We start from the raw sequence: 19,737 nt of genomic DNA on the forward strand, positions 1-19,737 counted from the left end.
TGTGTGAGTTCCAAAGACTACAGGATGGTAAGTATTTGAAACCTCAACCGCCCCTGAGGGTATAGTTAGCTTAACCTTGGGAACGTTTCATTTAAGACCGTGAAAGAACGCAATAAAGACAGCGCACCACATTTGATTAGAGATCAACTTTAATTACCTTCACGATATGCTTCGATCAAGACCTCCAGTTTAATCACGACATCCAACGGCAGGTTCATATTTCGTTTTTTGGCGAAACAACTTTGGAGCTCCAGCTATCACGAGAGATCAGCAAACGCTAAATCAAGGTGACTAGCTTTGTGTTTTGTTTTGTGCGTTTGTTAGGTAAGGTACATTGGTATCTGTAGTTGGGGGGGTTAAATAAAAGTCCATAAAGTAATTCAGCTTGTCAAAAACACGAGACGATAGATACTATAAATATAAAAATGTTTACCAACTATAAATATAAAAATGTTTACCAACTAGCTAACTACATTTGGAAATCTCTAATGTCACATAAAACAATCTCATGATTACATTGTCAATAAAATACTTGAAATTGATATTTTCATTCAAAAAGATCTGTAAAGCCATCCCTATTTCAAATCTCTATACAGACCTATTTATAAAACTGAAATAACTACTGAAAATGACCAAAACAAATGAATACAAAGTTTGCTTTCTGTGTAGTTGTGGCATCATTAAAATTATTGCTCATTTTCAGTGCTCATATTCCAGTACTGCAGCCCAACCTTCCTCTAACGACATTGTGCAGTCGGGTGTCCTTGAACTTTCCAGAAGAACAGGCTTGAATCTGGGTTGTCACCTTCAGCACCATCATCCTCGTTTCCACTTGTCTATCTGGATGCTTCCGTTCTCCCTCGGCATCACTACACCAGAGAGGCTTGAGCCGCTTTAGTACTGTGTCTGCTGCTCTAAGTAGTGTTTGGGTTTAGCTCCATTCAGAAACAGATGTAGTAGTGCCACGAAATCTCCTCATTCAAACTATCTCCTTCCTCCCCCCACATTCAGAACATATCACTTCAAATACCATATATACAGTACTACAAATTACCACAGTACTACATAATACCATATATACAGTATTACAATCTAAAACAGACAACTTTGTTCTTGGAAGAAAGAAAAGTTGAGATGAGATGGTTAAACTCAGTTTCATGCAATCTCTTCAATGACATCACAAAGACCTATGGAGGTAGCAGGTAAACGTTCCGACTTTTCTCTCGTTTTGTACAGTTCATTTCTTGTGTCGTCTTCCACGTTGCATAATTACTATTAGACTCCCAAGATGGACATTCGGTCAGGTCACCTCTAGGGAATTGTAGTCTTTAAACACGGCCCCCTGTGGGAGTGTAGTCTTGAACCAGGTCACTGTAGCTTGTCTGGTTCCTGTGTATGAGACGGGCTGGGTCAGGGGTCAGGGGTCAGGGTGGTAGCAGGACCTAGGCGTTTGGGGCTGTTAGGGCTGCCTTCCTCTTCTTCTTCTCCTCCTCGTCATCATCGCTGAGGAAGAAGAGGGGGAACATCCCCAGGATGCAGCCGATCGTCACTCCAATGGCCTTACCCTGGACACAGCAGCACAGGGTCACACACACACACAGCAGCAGCACAAGGTCACACACACCAGGAGCACTGAGTTATCACACACAGATGTATACCCACACACACACACACACACACACACACACAGGAGCACTCAGTTATCACACGCACCACAAGGGCACAGGGTTGGCTATCACACCCGTACAGCACATCAACACAGGTTTAGCCATCATTTTAGGGTGGGGATTCCTCAAACGGTCAAGGCCAACCAACACTACCACACAGCATCATACATCTCATTCTCTCATGACGAATGAGTTTAGAGTATTGACCTTGGGGGTTTCTTTTAAAAGACACTTTTAATGCCATGATGAGCAGGTATGAATCACACCCCCCACACACGCACACACACACACACGCTCACCATGTGAGAGCTGACTCTGGTCTGCCACATGTCCGCCTGCTTGGGGGTGAGATCAGGGCCCTGCATCCCTAACCTGGAGGCTAGGGCCTCCACATAGCCTGCCAGCCTGCACACACACACACACACACACACACACGGAAGAGCTGTGAGCATTTGGCATGATCTGAAGACAAATGGTGTCCCTTTATAGGATGGAAAACAGGATTCCTGTCTACGAGGAAACACAGTTCAGTAGTAAAGCATTTGACAGCAGATCAAGCGGTTGTCGGTCCCCCTGTCGTTTGGGTCATGGATACATTGCTATCATGACATCCATCACGGTTTCTATAGAAACAGAACCCAGTGTTGCCCGGTTGGACACCTGGCTGTCCAGGGCCATGTGTGTTCTGGTTATGTTGTTGTGCTTAGGAACGGTTGTGCTGTGTGCGGTTGCTGTAGGTGTGTTGCGGTCGTGCTGTCGTTGACGTACCCCAGTCCGGCCAGGTCCGACACCAGGTTGCCGAGGGCAGCAGCTGAGAGGAGAGCGCAGCACAGAGAGAGGGATGATTGACAGCTAATAACAACAACAACAACATGATTCGAGCTGTGTGTGTGTGTGTGTGTTTGAGAGGCTCTTACCTGCCATGGTGGATATGCCAAAGGTGATCCCTATAGACATCTCAATCTGGGTGCCCTACAGACAACACACCGAAACACGGCATACTGTCAAACCACAGTGAATGGAACTGCTCCACACACACACACCCCAACATGTGAGAACTTGTGAGGACCAAGACAATGTCCCCACAGGGCCAAGCGTTTCTTCTTTTCCATGTTTAACACGCCCCAGCGCGCGCGCACGCACGCACACACACACACACAGGATAATAAACACGAGAACATGAGATGAGCGCTCCCCCCACACACACCGTGAGAACATGCGGAGGGCCTACCACTTACGGCTGCTATCATGATGGCGTTGTCTAGGAAACCAAAACCAACGAAGGGGATGGAGTTATGGAAGAGAACTGTAGAAGAGAGAGAAAGGGGAGATATCTTTAAAACACAGCAGTTAAGAGTGTGTGTGTCTGTGTTAGGGGTGGGCGGTATACCGGTATGAACGCGAATACCGGTATTGCGTTGTGCCACGATATGGATTTTGCCATTTCACGATATATTCATAAATGTATTCGTAAAGTGTTTCTGTTTGGTATAAAATATAAGTCAAGTGATACTGCCTAGTGGGCTAGTTCAAATGTGTATCTTTTACAACAACAAAAAACATGCAGCATGGACGCTGCACGCATTGTGCCAGCCAATGAAAGTCAACAAACAAGCTAGCGCAACTCCAGAGGAAGCAAACATTCACATGAGTAAACTGCTTTTGTTGGTGTTGTTAATAATGTCTGAAAATAACGCCATTGGGGTTGATTTTGGCGGACAAAGAAGAATTGTAAAAAAAAAGATGCACACTAGGGCTTGGGGCAGATCTAGAGATTTTCATTCGGGGTGGAAATGGGGTGGTAGAAGGAAGTTGTTGGGTGGCCTCCTGGAGGCGAATCAAACCCAAAGTAGGGAGGTAGAGTACTTCCTATGATAAATGATTAGGCTAGATATTTGTAGTTTAAATTAAACAGTAACATTAATATTATTTAGGAAATGTTCTGTAATGTACAAATAATATTTTTCCATGGGAAGATTGAGGTTCATGTTGTTTAATTGTAACTTGTTTCACTACATGCTCTTATGGTTCTTCCCTTTGGAACTGTTTTTTCACAATGTATGCTTCATGTTGTGGTTACCCGCAATGTTTGGGGCTATCTCGTTATGATCAGAGACCTATGCACTTTTGTAAAGCTCTCTCTTGGAAGTCACTTTGGATAAAAGCGTCTGCTAAATGCATTTAGTTTTTTTAAATGGCACCCCTTAGATCCGCCACTGGCTAGGGGAGGCTGGGAGGTTGGGAGGATGGAGGCTGGGAGGTTGGGGGAGGCTGGGAGGTTGGGAGGATGGAGGCTGGGAGGTTGGGGGAGGCTGGGAGGTTGGAAGCTGGGAGGATGGGGGAGGTTGGGAGGATGGAGGCTGGGAGGATGGGGGAGGCTGGGAGGATGGGGGAGGCTGGGAGGATGGAGGCTGGGAGCATGGAGGCTGGGAGGATGGGATGTTTAGAGGAGGCTGGGTAGACAGTTCGGATGCTTCTTTCTTACCATATTTGATCTGTGCTCTTGTGGGCGGAGTAGGCTGCAACGTCTCTGCAACACACACACACACACAACTTGTCAAAATCTGCTGTTGCGTTTCCGGACAGAAAAAGAACTGGAGCGTCAGGTTCCATGACAGAAGACAGACTGAGCAGGCAGTATCAAAACACACCAGAGAAAGTCACAATAGCACCAGCATTTACATACCATTCGATTATTTTAGCAACATACACAGTACAGAACGTACAGCAGAAACTCGAATCAGAAGTGCATCCGTTTTCACAGCTTTTTGGTGACAGGGAACGGCCTATGTTTACCAGGCACAGTGCAAAATAACATCTCAGCAAATAGAGGACGGCGCAGCAACAATGATATCTCAGCTCCAGTATTACATAGCACAGCGCAGCCAGATGTTAGGAGCAACATCAAACTGCACTGCGATAGTCTCGTATGCTGAGACAACAACAAACACTGCGCCATGGTCTTCATTCAGCCATCAGGCACCACATGAACGCCAGGGGCCTCCAGACTCCCTGCTCAGTGGTGTGGCTGTGCCGGAACATTCTGACTGAGCAGGATAGAAACTAGAGCTGCCTGGACTCTCTTTGGGTCACTGGGGCACAGAGCATTCTGGGAAGGGGTCATGGAAGCTTCACATGTTATTTATGGGAGCCTTCGGCTCCTCAAGAGTCCTTCACTGTGTGTGTGTCCAGTCCGAAGCACACACACACACACACACACACATAGCCTAATATGAAGGCATAGTGGAAAGAGAGGGGGGAGAGTGTCTATTCTTGGACAGGGGGCTTCAGCTACGATAGTAATAAACTGTAGTTAAACTGTGGTCAAACTGTAGTCAATCAGTTGTTAAACTGTAGTCATACTGCAGTCTCAGTTTTCAAACTGTAGTTCAGCCACGACTGAGGATTCAGCCACGATAGTAATAAACTGTAGTTAAACCGGTCATACTGTAGTCAAACTGTGGTCAATAAGTTGTTAAACTGTAGTTAATCAGTTGGCAAACTGCAGTCAAACTGGAGTCAGACTATTCTTTAAGTTGTCAAACTGTAGTCAAGTCAAAAAGGCAGAACTTTGGCGGGGGTAGAACATGCAGGGCTGGGGGGGGGGGGGGGGGGGGGGGGGGGGGTTGTGGTGCAAACACACTTGGCTATACCCAGTGGCGCTAACCCTGAGCTGGGAGCTGGACTGGCAGGATCTCTGCTGCTTGACTTATCTGAAAAACGAGTTTACACATCAGTCAGGATCCCACGTGCTGAGTACATATGACCAAGCCCCAGTTTCCCTGACAACCACATATCAACATGGACCATCACAGAGGGTCTGGAACAAGGGTCCACATCCACTCGGGGTTCAAGTTCAGTCAGGTATTCCGTCATCCTATCGTCCAGTCATCCTATTGTCCAGTCAACCTGTCATTCAGTCAACCATGCATTACCTGACAGGGTGTGGCTAGCACTACACAGACAGTGAAAAACACGCCATGGATGTACGGAATGTTCCAGATATAGAGAAGAAGGAGAGAGAGAGTGAGTGAGAGACAGTGAGTGAGAGACAGTGAGTGAGAAAGAGAGTGAGAGAATGAAAGGAGATAGAAGAAGAGTGAATAAAGGGAGTGAGAAAGAAGGAAAGGATAAAGACAGAATGAAAGGAGAGAAGGAGAGTTAGAAGGAAACTCGTTCCAGAGAAACAGGGGAAAGTGAAAGACTGGGGCAGTCAGATGTAACTGCTTTGGTAGAGGTAGAGAGAGGTAGAGAGAGAGGTAGAGAGAGAGGTAGAGAGAGAGGGAGAGAGAGAGAGAGAGAGAGAGATGAGTCAGAGTGCTTACAGTCAGAGGTTTGGCTTTGGTTGGGATGGGAAACAGAAAATGGAGCCATCAACGGAGTTCTCCTCCATGGACTATGGGTGTGGCAAGCTCTTACACACACACACACACACTTTCTCTCTATGCATCTCTCTTAGACACACACATAGGTAGAAGTGTACACACCACAGACCAATACAGGTCACACCCACCACACAACACAGGCCTACCTCCCTTTCATACACACACTTTAGTCAATATACTTCCCCACACAGATAACCTACCACAACAGTTCATACACATCACTCCCCAGTTACGAAATCTGTCCCACAAACCACACAACCATATATCAAGTGTTGAGTGAATCTATGAGAGAACAGTGACAGTTCAAAACGTGCAGTACAACTTTCATATTCCATAGAAACTAAGTGCTCACCAAAAACCATGGACGTATAATATATCATTTACTTTTGGCCCCACATCAATAAACGAATGTACACGGGTAGTAGAATAGTGGCATTATCTCCTGGTATGTCTCAAGTCATCCCTTATGACTTAGCTTACCTTGAGCTATGGCTATGGACTCGAAGCTCTGCAGTTCCATGAGCAAGCACGTCCTCTCCTTGGGGTGCAAGCTGTAGATGAAGTCCTTTGCACTCTTTGGGGAGTTCAGGGGCTCGCGGGGCTCGTTGCGCCCGCGGGTACCCATCTGGCAGCTGTGAATATGGGGCACGATCGGAACCTTTCTGACGGTGACCGCCGGATCCAGCGCTGATCGGGACAGGAGGACGGCGGGTCGTAAAGACCTCTGTAGGCAAAGCTTAATCATGATAGCAACGCTGGTGTTCCACGTACAATATCTGAAATGAAAGAAGCTCAAATGAGTTGGCTGAGAACTGATCAAATCGAATAGTGTAGCCTAATGTTGTCTACTAGTAGCAGCTATCAGTAACAATGAGGATTGTTGGATAACACTTTAGACTAGGTGGTGGAATCGGCAACTTCAAAAATCGCGATTAGCGAACCAGCTAACACTGGCTCGCCCAGTTAGCATAATGCTCTGCAGTGTAAACCATAACAACCTTTTTCCGTTTCAGTTCCTGCTCCTCTTCTTTTCGGAGTAGAGAAGAAAGTGGCCGTAAAAGAACATTACATAAAGCGCGGTGGACGTGAACAAGCGAGCTAGCTAGTCAAGCTAACTTGTGGAGAATGAGCTGCTAATCTTGGTTTATGGTTGCATTATGACTGGTGTGTTGGCACTATACTGAGACTGTGACTTCAGTGAAACACCGCCCTCTCCACTCCCACAGCAGGGGTAGTTGCCTGGTTTAGGGTTAGCATAGCAGGCTGTCAGTCTTGCAAATTTAGCAGGTAATCTGGTTTTGGTCTGCGAGTCCATTTCATATTTAGGTAGTCTGCCTCGCTCTGCTGAGCAAATCTGTTGTAACTCATGCAATGTATTGTCACTGTTATCCGATTCTTGCCAAATCCTATTAATGTCTAGTTTGACCTTTAGCCTTTTTATTGTTGGCTTTCGGCAAGCAAACCGTGACCGTCAAAGCCACCCCTTTCCTTCATAGGGGTCTTGGTTGTCACCCTGCTTCGCAGCAGCTGTTGTTGACAGTATTTTATGGAAACACCGCCCCTAAATGTTGTAGGGCTAAACTCAATGAGATTTCACACAAATACAGTCTCTTTCCCATTCAATGACAAACACGTTTCCATCTCAGCACACACAAATGATTGTAAAATAGATTATCAAAATCAATAGTAAATGTATGTATCCTTACTAGCGAATAGATGCAGTAATGCTGCCATCTAGAGTTAGAAAAAGACGCCAGTAGAAAGAAACGGTCCCCCCTCAATATTGTCTGGTGTTATGATAAGCTTATCGCCCGCAAAGCCACTATTTTATGTGAGGTTTGAGCATGTTCCATCTTTGTATGTGTAAATAATGTAGACATCGACAAAAAACATCAAATCATTTGCAGTTTACAACAGCTGAGAACCAAATGTATATTCACTATTGTCTCACTTGTGAACCAAACCATTATTAAAGGTGATTTTTATTTACATCAATTTCTTTTAAACAAAAAGGCAAAAATTAACAACTTTACCTTTCCCCCCGCCCCAAAATGCTAACAACTAATCCAATCATCAAAGTCCTTCGTTGAAACAAACAGCTGTTGAACAGAATGTGATGTCTGTCCTGGTCGGAACAGGGTGATACCTCACAGCTGCTTCTACTTTCATCAGTCTTAATTATTACCACTGTAACAAATAATCAAACCTTTAAATAAAATCTTTAAGACAGTCTCGCTCTGGAAGGTGTTGTCATTTTTAGATAACATCATACTCACTTGTGCTTGTTAAGAAGCGTATTGATCATGAATGTAAAATAAAAAACAAATCGACTGCCAAATGGAATTTGCAAAAACGCAGATAGGTGAACACCTTTGCAAATGATCGCGGCAGAAACCTTCTTTGTAGCCGAGCAGCTTGGTTCAAAAGCAGCGATTAGCCATGAACAGATATGGTGACTGAGTGGAGCGTGGAGCGACGAAGGCTCTCGTCTCCAAATACTCGTTACAATACAACCCTTCTCCTTTGTCTCCCGAGGGAAGGTGCATGTGTGTGTTAATGACATGTACAATAACGTACACAATTGAAGCAAGGTCACACAAGAGACCAGTAGTCGATAAAGAGGTAGCCTATATCTGAGAACACAGTAGCACGTCACCTGCAGACCTCACTCTCTGGAACTGCCCTCCGCTTCCTGTCTCCTCTCTCTGCTTCCTGTCCTTCTCCCTCTCTCTCGCACGCGCGCTCAGCCAAACAGCACGCACACGACCAACGCCATCCCTACGAAACAAGAGGAACGTGTGTCTCTCACTGAGCTGCACCTCTTGGATCCTACCCCTGTCTAGGCACACTAGTACAGTAGTTACATCTGGATCGAGCCCTTGGATGGGCAAACCCAGACATATCCCCCCCCCCTGCCCCCCCAAAAAGATATTCTAGATGGAGAGAAAATAATCAATTTCCCTGATGTTGTAAAAATTAAGATGTTTTTCTTATCTTTTTTTTGTTTGTTTAGTTTTAACTTAATATATATATATATATTTCTCTCTCTTTACATGAACGTGTCTGTGTTTAGTCCCCGTTCGAGTCTGTGTCGTCGTTAATGTAGTCCTCCTCCACGGGCGAGCCCCCGTTCTGCGCCCCCCACTCGTCCTCGTCGTACTCTATGCTGTCATTATCCTCCAGCAGCTCGTTCTCGGGCTCCGCCCCACCTGCCGCCGCCGCCTCCTCCGCCAGCTGCCGCTCGCCAAAGTCCCCGGGGTCCTCCTCGCCACCGGGGGCGGCGTAGCCGTTGTTGTTGGAGAAGGGCGCCCGGTCGCGGCCCTCCTCCTCGATGTAGACCTTCTGGTGGCACATGGGGCACGTGTCCTGGATGTAAAGCCACTTGCGGAGGCAGAGGGCGTGGAAGTAGTGGTGGCACGGCGTGAGGCGGGCCGACGTGGCAAACTCCTGGTAGCAGATGGCGCACACGTCCTCGATGTCGCGCAGCTCCTCGCCCTTCATCTCCGGCAGGGAGTTGATCTTCTTCACGGCCGTGCGGCGGTTGATGAACGTCTTCCAGCCGTTCTTGGCCTGCAGGTAGATGTTGAAGTAGGCGTGGAGGCACATCATGCACGCCCGGATCTTGCTGCCCGACTCGAACGCCATGGTGTACGCCCCGTTGCCGAACATGATCACGCCGAACACAAACTCGACGACATTGCCCGACGAGCGCACGTAGTACACGTAGTCGTCCAGCTTCTCCCACAGGACGTTGTGGTAGCCGTCCACCATGAAGAGGCCGTACACCGTCAGGGACACCAGCACCTTCAAGCACAGCTCCACGCAGAAGGCCGTGACGGCAAACAGCCAGGTGTTGAGCTCGTAGAGGTGCCACAGCGCGTAGCTCAGCGCCACCGGGAGGGCGAAGAGGCTCAGCGACACCAGGAGCACGGGGAAGTGGCGGCGGAAGGAGGAGACGTGGGAGGCGCTCAGCGACATCAGGACCGGGTCGGTCATGCCGTGGATGAAGTGCAGGATGGCGGTGAGCAGGAGGCACATGTTGCGGCTGAGGCGCACGAGGCGGTCCTCGGGGTCCAGGCCGCTTAGGCCCGTCTGCAGGGCCAGGATGAAGAAGAGGACGGGCGCCACGAAGCCCAGCCGCTTGTCCTCCTCCTCGGTGGAGCCGATGAAGGCCAGGATGCTCAGGCCCAGGTAGTGGGCGAGGGACGAGATGACGGCGCTCATGCCCAGCACGGTCAGCGTCGAGTCGCAGCCGCTGATGATCAGGTTGCTGAACAGGTCCCAGAACACGTCCCGCGTCAAGTAGCCGTGGGGATCGCCGCCGCCCCCGCCGACGTCGACGCCCACCCCGGCGCTCTCGTGGCGCACGGCCCGGACCACGTACACCAGGATGATGGCCTGCGCCGTGACGCGAGTCAGCCAGAACACCCTCAACACGTCCGGGAAGCGAATCCTCTTCCACGTGTCCTCCACCAGGAGCTGCAGCCCGTAGATGCGGTACATGTGCCGGACGAGCAGGTAGACGTAGCGGCACGAGTAGTAGAACCACTTGAGCTTCAGCGCCAGACACACGGCCGTGTGGAGGGCCAGGGCCAGGCCCGACGCCACGGCCACCAGTTGCCTCACGTCCACGGGCAGCTGGAGGATCAGCCCCCACAGGGGGATCATGATGTCCAGCACCACCAGGGCGGCGCACACGGACTGGATGTTGAGCAGGAAGACGTAGCCCATGCCAAACACCAGCTGCAGCACCGCCATGCCCAGCCAAAGGGTGGGGCCGTTCCTGGGCAGCAGGCGGAAGCCCAGAGCCGCTTTGTAGTAGGCGCTGTAGAAGTCTATGTGGGAGGTGGCGTAGTAGTTGATCAGGACGGCCACCATTCCCAGGAGCACGGCGAAGAAGAGAGTGTAGAACTTGAACAGGGCCTTCTGGGAAAGGACCAGCACCACACTGGACACTAGGATGCCTGAGGGAAACGGGATAAACAAGATTATATATGTGCCTCCTGAGCAAAAACACACACACACAACAATAGAGGGGTATGATGCCGATGTTCAAACGTCCAACATTTCTGAGCATTGGAAAACACAAGCAGAAAAACGGAATGGTATAACGCCATGTAAGGTTGACGTTTATCCATAGAGTAACCTTGTAAAGTAGACGTTCATTTATCTCCCTTACAACCAGTTCGCTGAACTGTGGAGCTGTAGTGTAAACATAAATGAGGTCGGAGTGCAAATACCCAACCGAGGGCCTCTATGAGTTTCTGACAGCTGTGAGTGATGGCTGCACTGCAGCCACGTCCTGTATTTAGCTAACTAACCTAGATATCTAAAACTACGTCAACAGTCCATTTATGGCCTGAGATTAGCGCACTGCCTACTGTACCTGTCGATTAACTGGCTAGCTCAGCTAGCTACTGTTGCTATCTCGCTAGCATACTTACAGGAATAGGTCACTATATTGTGGCAACGTGGGCTAAAAACATGTGCCTGCATAACATGTCATTTAAGGGTTTACTAGCTGTGTCACATGAAAAAGCACTTTTATGTTGTTTCCGCCAGTAACTAAATCGGCTTCGCGAGGAGTAAAGTGCAAGAGGCCATTGACAGGTGAGCGTCTCACTGCGCATGTTAGCTAGCTAGCTGTCATTTTTTCTGAGCGCGGATGACAGTGGTTGTCAGTGAAAAGCGTTGTAGCTTGCTAAACCGAGTTGTAAAACACGCATTCGTCTTACCCATGACTCTGACAAAAATCTTTCCTGCTGTCCCGGCCCATCCTGACCCGGGATCATAGTAAGAGTTAAAAATGGCGTCGATAATAAAGATGCAAGGGACGCGAAGTGCCACATCCAGCACCGCCAAGGCCTGTTGGCTGATCCGGATCTGAGCGGACGCCATGGACTTTGTGGGATGAAGGTCCTGGAGGACTCAGTCACCCCGTTTGAAAATTAAAAAACTCCAGCCACTGCCTGTTGTTGTTTCAACCTCCCAGACGTTATTTATCGGGGTCCGCACTATCAGCCATCTTCGCCGTCCTCCTGTTGCTATGCGAAGAACGCGGAAGTTGCTTCTGTTTTTCGTCCCCGTGAGTGACGTTTCAAACGTCAAAAGGTGTGGCTCACAATACAAAAAATATATGATTAGAAATTGCTCAGTGGCAAATCTTGTTTCTCAGCTTTATATCATTTTTCTTTATTTCACATATTAATGATATTATATTATGAAGACATGGTCAGGTCGTAAATCTCCTAAAACCACCACCATCATCATGGATACATTATTCAGTTACAGTCGTAATTTAGAAAAACAGCTTTAGGGTTACTAAAAGCTATAGACTAACATCGGGCATTTGGAGATAATCAATTGAAACTTGAAAAAAATTCAACCATTTTAATTGAAACAAAACTTGTGTTTAAACTCTAATATAAGGAAGAGCACAAGCCACACATCTCAGTTAAATCCACAACGTTCCAGAAGGGCAGAGAACAACATCTTCAACTTCATGCAAAGTTAGCCTCTAGCATGACAAGGCATTTTCGAAGACGTCTGAAGACCGTCATCAGTGACTGACAGCAGCAGGTGTTGACGACAGGGGCAGTGAAACCTTCCCCGCCTGAGGTGAAATCACACACCCCTCCTCGGCGAATTCTGAGGAGCAGTCCTGAGCAAGGACATCCTCCGTCAGCTCCCTGTGAAGAACACTTTCACCGTGTTGTTGTAGATGGTGTCGGCCATCTCTGCCGGGTCCTCGTTCCTGGACGCTGCCATGACTTCTAGCACTTGTCTGACACGTGAAGAGACAGCAATGAAGTACCGTTATACACGCAAAGTATCTCTAATGGAAACTGGAAAGTGGTTTCAGCCATGGTATATCATCCATATTCTATGGTCATCAGTCGATGACATTACTACAAACGCAACACATATGACCTTTTTTTCCTGTGCTGAAACAGTGAAGTACAACTACAAGACTTATCACTATCACACCAGAGAGAGGCGCAATGGAGGCCCAAAGGGAAGGAACTGGAACAGAAGCATCTCGAGAACATGCTGAAAGAGTTCCAGCATGAGTTCTACATTCAATTCAACAATGATTGAATGAATGATTAATGACTGAATTAATTCACTTTTAGAATCGATAGCTGGGTAAACCTTAAACTGGAGAACCCTGCTCCTGGAGATTTACCCTCCTGTAGCCCTACCCTCCAAATCCACTCCAAAAACATGATTTAGCTCATCAACCACAAGATGATGAGAATCAGGTGGGTTGGAATGAGGGTAGATGTCTTTATCATCCTCTCTTTCACCTTCCTTTTCTCTAATTTCCTCCCTCCTCTCATGACTCGTCCCTCCATCTACCCCTTCCTTCCAATTTCCCTCCTCCGCTAGACTGCCTTCCTTTCCTCCCTCTATCCATCCCTCCTTCCCTTGCTCCATCCATCTATCCCCCCCCTCCATCTCTCCCTCCCGCCTCCAGGTACACCTACATGATGTGGGAGGGCTCGTTCCTGTCCTTCAGACAGTGTCCCTCCTCCCATTTCTTCTTGGTGGGAAACGTAGTCCTGATGTGTTTGGAGCCTGCGTGAGTGTTCTTTACCCCGCACCAAGGTGCATCTAGGGGAACACACAACCATCAGTACTCCAACAGCTCTCTTTGGAAAACACACACACATCAGTACCGCCACCTGTCCTTCTCCTTGCCTTGGCCTATACATTTACATTTAGTCATTTAGCAGACGCTCGTATCCAGAGCGACTTACACTAAGTAGAGGGACATTCCCCCGAGGCAAGTAGGGTGAAGTGCCTTGCCCAAGGACACAACGTAATTTTCACAGCCGGTAATTGAACCGGCAACCTTCTGATTACTAGCCCGATTCCCTAACCGCTCAGCCACCTGACTATATATGAACTGGAAGATTCTTCATAAAAAGTTACAGAGTCAGAGGATCTGTGCACTTCTGAGGAACTAATGTATAAATGGAGGCTTATAGGGAAGAGATGGATGAGCGGTGAGGGAGTCGGGCTAGTAATCGGGCTAGTAATCAGAAGGTTGCCGGATCGATTCCCCGCCGTGCAAAATGACGTTGTGTCCGGGCAAGGCACTTCACCCTACTTGCCTCGGGGGGGGATGTCCCTGTACTTACTGTAAGTCGATCTGGATGAGAGCGTCTGCTAAATGACTGAATGTAAATGTAAAGAGAATTAAGGAGAGACGGAGGGAGGGGTTAACACACCAGTCTCTATCATCAGTCTCTCAGTGGGGATGGACTTCATGGCCTCGATATTCGCTTCCGTTTTCAGGGAACTGAAAGTAAATGAGAGCCACTTAAGAGGAATTCGGAACCAGGCAACTTAGAAGTCACATCTATCTTCCGGAGAATTCGTTTTGAACCCTGGACTGTGACGGTTCGCTAGTCTCTTACCAGCCATTGATTCCGATGTACAGATCCAGATCTACAAGAGCAGCTGCATCTTCTGCACTGCCATCGAAGGAGTGGACCTGCAGCAGGGATGGAAGGTGGTCGAGGAACGTGCCCGGATGGTTGTGAACTTTGGAACAAGCAGGGCATCTACATGTACATCCCAAGCTAGCCCAGGAGAGTATAGCACAGTGGTAGAGCATTTGACTGAACCTCAAGAAATCACAGGTTCAAATCCCCTGCACTTTGCATTGGTCAAATGCGTCTACTAAATCAATACATTTGAGATATAAAGATGATGTTAAAAAGATGATGAAGTTTAAGATTGTCAGCGAAGGCCTTTGCGACTCGTGGGGGATTACAGTTAAGATGGATTTGATTGAAGGTGTGTGGTTCCACAGGGAAACATGCGACACGTTAGCCAGACAGTGTTCTTACCACGCCTCCTACACATCGGCCCCTGTTCCTCTTCATGATGTCTGTGGACGTCAAGACAAATTCACCATTGTAATTATGTAAGCAATAAGGTCATGTTAATCATGTATGCAATAAGCTAATACATATCTGAATATAAGTCATAAGATAATTTAATCATGTAATACATATTCAATAAGGTAGTATATGTCAAATAATTGAAAGAATACCTATAGTTAATTTGTATTTATGTACATATCTTTACTATGATTGTAATAAGAGGACAGTTCCTTTAGGTGGTTTTGTTTACAGGTACACAAACCTAGGAACTGCTGGTGGGAGTTCCTACAGTGGAGGAACATGGGCAGTTTGGTCTCCTCAGCCAGGTCAAACTGCTTCTCAAAATACCTGGTGGGACCCCAGAGGTCACAACAGGGCCTGACTCACACATCCCACAATCCCCAGTACAAGAGGACGGCCTGACTCACATATCCCACAATCCCCAATACAAGAGGACGGCTTGACTCACATATCCCACAATCCCCAATACGAGAGGACGGCCTGACTCACTTCATCTGAGTTTCCTTCGGACAGAATTCCAGTCGGTCGAAATCTGAGATGGTCAAAAAGAGAAAGAGGGATGAAGCCTCGTGCTTAATATCCTTCTAATGTATACACAGACACTGTTCCTACCTTCTAATGTATACACAGACACTGTTCCTACCTTCTAATGTATACACAGACACTGTTCCTACCTTCTAATGTATACACAGACACTGTTCCTACCTTTCTAATGTATACACAGACACTGTTCCTACCTTCTAATGTATACACAGACACTGTTCCTACCTTCTAATGTATACACAGACACTGTTCCTACCTTCTAATGTATACACAGACACTGTTCCTACCTTCTAATGTATACACAGACACTGTTCCTACCTTCTAATGTATACACAGACACTGTTCCTACCTTCTAATGTATACACAGACACTGTTCCTACCTTCTAATGTATACACAGACACGGTTCCTACCTTCTAATGTATACACAGACACTGTTTCTACTTGGTTGAGGTATTATTTGTGTTGCACTGCCTGGTAGTTCAGATGTGGTTATTTGACTCTGCCAAGTAAATACAGACTATTCCTTGATTCAGACCACCAAAATACTGTGAGAACTATCGTGCACATGTGATCCTGGACTTCCTATATAATCATGCTGTACTTTCTATATGCGCTGTTGTGTGAATAAAGGTGTATGCTCAATGAATAACGGGTTGACAGTAATGTTGTAAACTGCTGACACATGCCCTCACGCCATACTAGGTGGGACAAAGTGGAGTGCGGCAGTGTTCTGACACCTCACCTAGTCCACATTCCCCGATGGCCACCACCTTCCCTCTGCTGGCTGTGGCCAGCTCCCTCAGACCAGACAGGTACTGGTCAGGTCCGTTCTGGTCAAACTCCCCACAGCGTGTCGGATGGCACCCCACTGTGCTGTAGAACCCCTCTGTTCAGGTGTGTGTGGGGGGGGAGGGGGGGGGTCAACACAGACTTCTTAAAATCAACTAATAACCCAGTCAACTTGATCAGTAAATAACGTTTATTTTTATTTTTATTGATCACTTCTTATGACCAGTTGTAGATCGATCAGGAAATTAGAAAATGTGTATTTCTGTGACAGTGTCTTTTTTATTTTATTGATTTACTCTGACCAGAAGTCTGTGTAGTCATGCATCACCTCTGGACTCTGCTAGTGTCAGGGCCTCCTTGCTGTCCTCCAGACTTCCCCCTGTGATCATGAACTGCAAAAACACAGAGTTTAAACACTGTCCCTGGTGAGGGAGAAACCAAACTTCAATAGCCAGCTGGCTGAGAGGTTAGGGAATCGGGCTAGTAATCTGAAGGTTGCCAGTTCGATTCCCGTGCCAAATGACGGTGTGTCCTTGGGCAAGGCACTACACCCTACTTGCCTCGGGGGAATGTCCCTGTACTTACTGTAAGTCGCTCTGGATATGAGCGTCTGCTAAATGACTAAATGTCTAAATGTAAATAACACTGTTTTCTTTCAGCAAACAATATAGTTTAGGTAGGATCTGTGAATCTGTGACGTTTACATCTATAGGCATCTGTGTAACTCTTTACCTATACAGATCAATATTATTTGATGATATATTATCGCCATGCACCAAAATGACATGACAAACCTACCTTTTGGACCCCAACTTTCACAGCTCTGTCGATAACCTGATCAAAGTCATCTGATGAGAGGAATACGGTCTGTTAAGAGTTGATTCCGTCAGCCTGACATCGGATCCTTGGCTAACCTACAGTAGCTATGCAATGTCCAACAGCAGCACACTGACTGAGTAGATACTCACCATTATGTTTCTGCTTGCCTCTGTAGAGACCCCTGAACATGGGATCTGTCAGATTGATACCGATGTCTGAACAGGAGAACGGTTTGCGTCATCATCATCATCATTAACACCATCATTCAACTACATTCAATTCAGTACATCCTCATCATTGACATATTAGATAGGGTAACCTTTTATTCATGTTGAATGTTACTTTATTTGTAAAATAAAAAACTGCTGTTGTTGAGGTATTGAAAACATGCTAGCAGATAAGCTAGCTAGTGTGTCACTTCTGTAGAAAAAAACATCTTTAGAACAGATACAGTACAGTAGACGTGCAGATGCAGTTAGCATTGTCTGATATCGGATGCATGAACTAACGCATGTTTGTTGTGTATACTTACCTATAAACTTGAAGTGTGTCATGTTTTTGCAAAGCTGCTGAAAAAGGATCCACATGCAGCTCTAACAATTCCCATAATTCTACATGACCGTTTACACTATAATATGTGCGCAATCCTAAAACAGAGTATCCTTGTATCTGTCTCCAACCAATAACGACAATTCAAAAACCTCAAATGATATCTAGATATGTTATTGTATTGTAACAATTACACAGCAACGTCATTATGAATACAAACTAAAATTAATGTACTGTTAGAAATAGTATGATGAAAATACAATGCGCACTTGGTACATGAAAAAAAAGAACAAGAATCCAGCCCCACAATGCTCCTGGCCTGAGTTAGAAGGTGACAGGGGACGGGGAAAATGGCAACTGCGTATCTTACCCACCACCAAAAAGTCCTGCGGCTTTACAAAAAGTCGTTGAGGCACCTGGAATCATGGTGCATATTCAGGTGAGTGAAGGTTCGGAGTTTTCGCCCTACATATTTGGGTTAAACAACGTGAAGCGTGCTGTGGTAGGCCCATCGGAATCAACTGATCTTAGCAAGCAACACTAGCTATCTTAGCTTTTTTTGCCAGCTAGGTCACCTACTCTCGTCAGCCTAGTGTTAGCTAGCCATCTGGCCCGGACTAGCGCCATCAAACCAATCCAATGTTATTGTTATTGTGGCCCGGCAAGTTACTAAGAGATAATATTGTTTAATAGGAAGCTACGTGTTTTCCGTCTGCATCTGCAATTATGACATTTTAGGGCTCGTAGTGTTCAGTCTGCTTTTGCATATTGGTACGATTTTACAGCTAATCCTATGTACGTTGTTGTTGACGATGATGATGATCCGGTGAACGTTGTTTTTAGGGACAAGTACCGATTTTACGCGTGCATGCTGAGGGCGCGCTTCGATGACAACATGGGCGAGAAAGATATGGTGAAAGCTACCAAGATGCTGAAGGCAGGGGAAGAGGAGTTCTGGGCCAACCAGCACCCGCAGCCCTACCTCTTCCCCGACTCTCCCGGAGGAACCTCATACGAGAGATACGAATGCTACAAGGTAACAGGTTCATGTTGCATCCACACCAGTTTGTGTCTCTCCTGTGGTTAACGTTACGCAGCTTCAGTAGGAGCAGTATGTTCGGGGTTTGTTTATGTGAGTTGAGTTTAAAAGAGACTGACAGAAATGTGTGAGAAAGGCAGAGGCGTAACGTGAGGTCTGTGTTATTGTGTCCTGGCCCCAGGTTCCAGAGTGGTGTCTGGATCACTGGCACCCCTCTGAGAAGGCCATGTACCCTGACTACTTTGCCAAGCGGGAGCAGTGGAAGAAACTGAGGGAGCAGAGCTGGGACAGGGAGGTAGGCTGTCGCCCAACCAGAACCCTCACATCAACCCTCCTTTGCTGTGTCTTTTGTTGCTTTAAGTTTCAAACCATATCTCCTCCCCTCCCCCTCCCCCCCCCCCCCCTCCTCACCTGTCTCCCATCCTGTCCACTCCCCTCCCATCCTCTCTCCTCTCCCATCCTCTTCCCTCCCATTCTCTCTCCTCTTCCCTCCCATCCTCTCTCCTCTCCCCTCCCGTCACTCTCCCCTCCTCAGGTCCAGCAGCTGGAGGCAGAGACCCCCGCGGACGGGCCCAAGTCCGAGGCTCTCCCCCCGGCCCGCAAGGAGGGCGACCTCCCCCCTCTGTGGTGGCAGTACGTCACCCGCCCCAGGGAGCGCCCCGTCTAAGATCCCCACCCCCCATCTCCCCCGGTCTCCCCCTCACACCCTGGTCTCCCCCCCATGGCCGACCACCACTCTGCAGAATTGTGACTCAGCTCTCTTGTGAACCAGTCTCTAACTGTAAGGGGATCGCTGTATAATGGAGTGCTTGTGGAGAGCTGCATGCAGGGTGAATGTGTGTTCCACCGGCCTGAACTGAACCTTTATTCTGAAGAAATGGGAGACCTTTGAAATATGCTTTAGCTGTGCTTCATCTATACCTGTACAAATAAATAAATGATTAATGAATCTCTTGTGAATCTGGCTTTATCCCAATACCCTTGCTGATGGCTGGCCATAGGACACTAATTACACAGATCATACACACAC

The 19,737-nt window shown here is 47.3% G+C and overlaps 4 protein-coding genes across 5 annotated transcripts; 1 reads left to right on the forward strand and 3 right to left on the reverse strand.

The window, feature by feature from the left end:
* Positions 1-124: 124 nt before the first annotated feature.
* Positions 125-7,945, reverse strand: tmem65 (transmembrane protein 65). Its single transcript, XM_047019863.1, has 8 exons — positions 7,051-7,945; positions 6,533-6,828; positions 4,153-4,197; positions 2,906-2,973; positions 2,585-2,639; positions 2,436-2,478; positions 1,967-2,072; positions 125-1,565 (listed from the first exon to the last, which is right to left on the reverse strand). The coding sequence occupies exons 2-8, from the start codon at positions 6,795-6,797 to the stop codon at positions 1,443-1,445; spliced, it is 705 nt and encodes a 234-aa protein (XP_046875819.1). The 5' UTR covers positions 6,798-6,828; positions 7,051-7,945; the 3' UTR covers positions 125-1,442.
* Positions 7,946-8,016: 71 nt separating this feature from the next.
* On the reverse strand, positions 8,017-12,149 carry rnf139 (ring finger protein 139). Its single transcript, XM_047019860.1, has 2 exons — positions 11,788-12,149; positions 8,017-11,016 (listed from the first exon to the last, which is right to left on the reverse strand). The coding sequence occupies exons 1-2, from the start codon at positions 11,948-11,950 to the stop codon at positions 9,122-9,124; spliced, it is 2,058 nt and encodes a 685-aa protein (XP_046875816.1). The 5' UTR covers positions 11,951-12,149; the 3' UTR covers positions 8,017-9,121.
* A 79-nt stretch (positions 12,150-12,228) lies between these two features.
* tatdn1 (TatD DNase domain containing 1) lies at positions 12,229-17,760 on the reverse strand. 2 transcript variants are annotated; one of them, XM_047019861.1, is made up of 12 exons: positions 17,652-17,760; positions 17,269-17,334; positions 17,099-17,148; positions 16,629-16,692; positions 16,254-16,397; positions 15,457-15,499; positions 15,209-15,294; positions 14,911-14,951; positions 14,476-14,552; positions 14,287-14,357; positions 13,540-13,666; positions 12,229-12,836 (listed from the first exon to the last, which is right to left on the reverse strand). In XM_047019861.1, exons 1-12 carry the CDS (start codon positions 17,704-17,706, stop codon positions 12,734-12,736), a joined length of 927 nt encoding a protein of 308 aa, XP_046875817.1. In that variant the 5' UTR covers positions 17,707-17,760; the 3' UTR covers positions 12,229-12,733. The 2 variants fall into 2 exon arrangements, with proteins under 2 accessions (XP_046875817.1, XP_046875818.1); XM_047019862.1 differs by having other exon boundaries at positions 17,099-17,167.
* A 214-nt stretch (positions 17,761-17,974) lies between these two features.
* On the forward strand, positions 17,975-19,667 carry ndufb9 (NADH:ubiquinone oxidoreductase subunit B9). The gene is made up of 4 exons (XM_047019354.1): positions 17,975-18,107; positions 18,512-18,704; positions 18,889-19,002; positions 19,243-19,667. The coding sequence occupies exons 1-4, from the start codon at positions 18,019-18,021 to the stop codon at positions 19,372-19,374; spliced, it is 528 nt and encodes a 175-aa protein (XP_046875310.1). The 5' UTR covers positions 17,975-18,018; the 3' UTR covers positions 19,375-19,667.
* Positions 19,668-19,737: the final 70 nt, after the last annotated feature.

Source organism: Hypomesus transpacificus, chromosome 4 (genome assembly GCF_021917145.1).
Source record: "Hypomesus transpacificus isolate Combined female chromosome 4, fHypTra1, whole genome shotgun sequence".
In the NCBI taxonomy this organism is placed as follows: Eukaryota; Metazoa; Chordata; class Actinopteri; order Osmeriformes; family Osmeridae; genus Hypomesus; species Hypomesus transpacificus.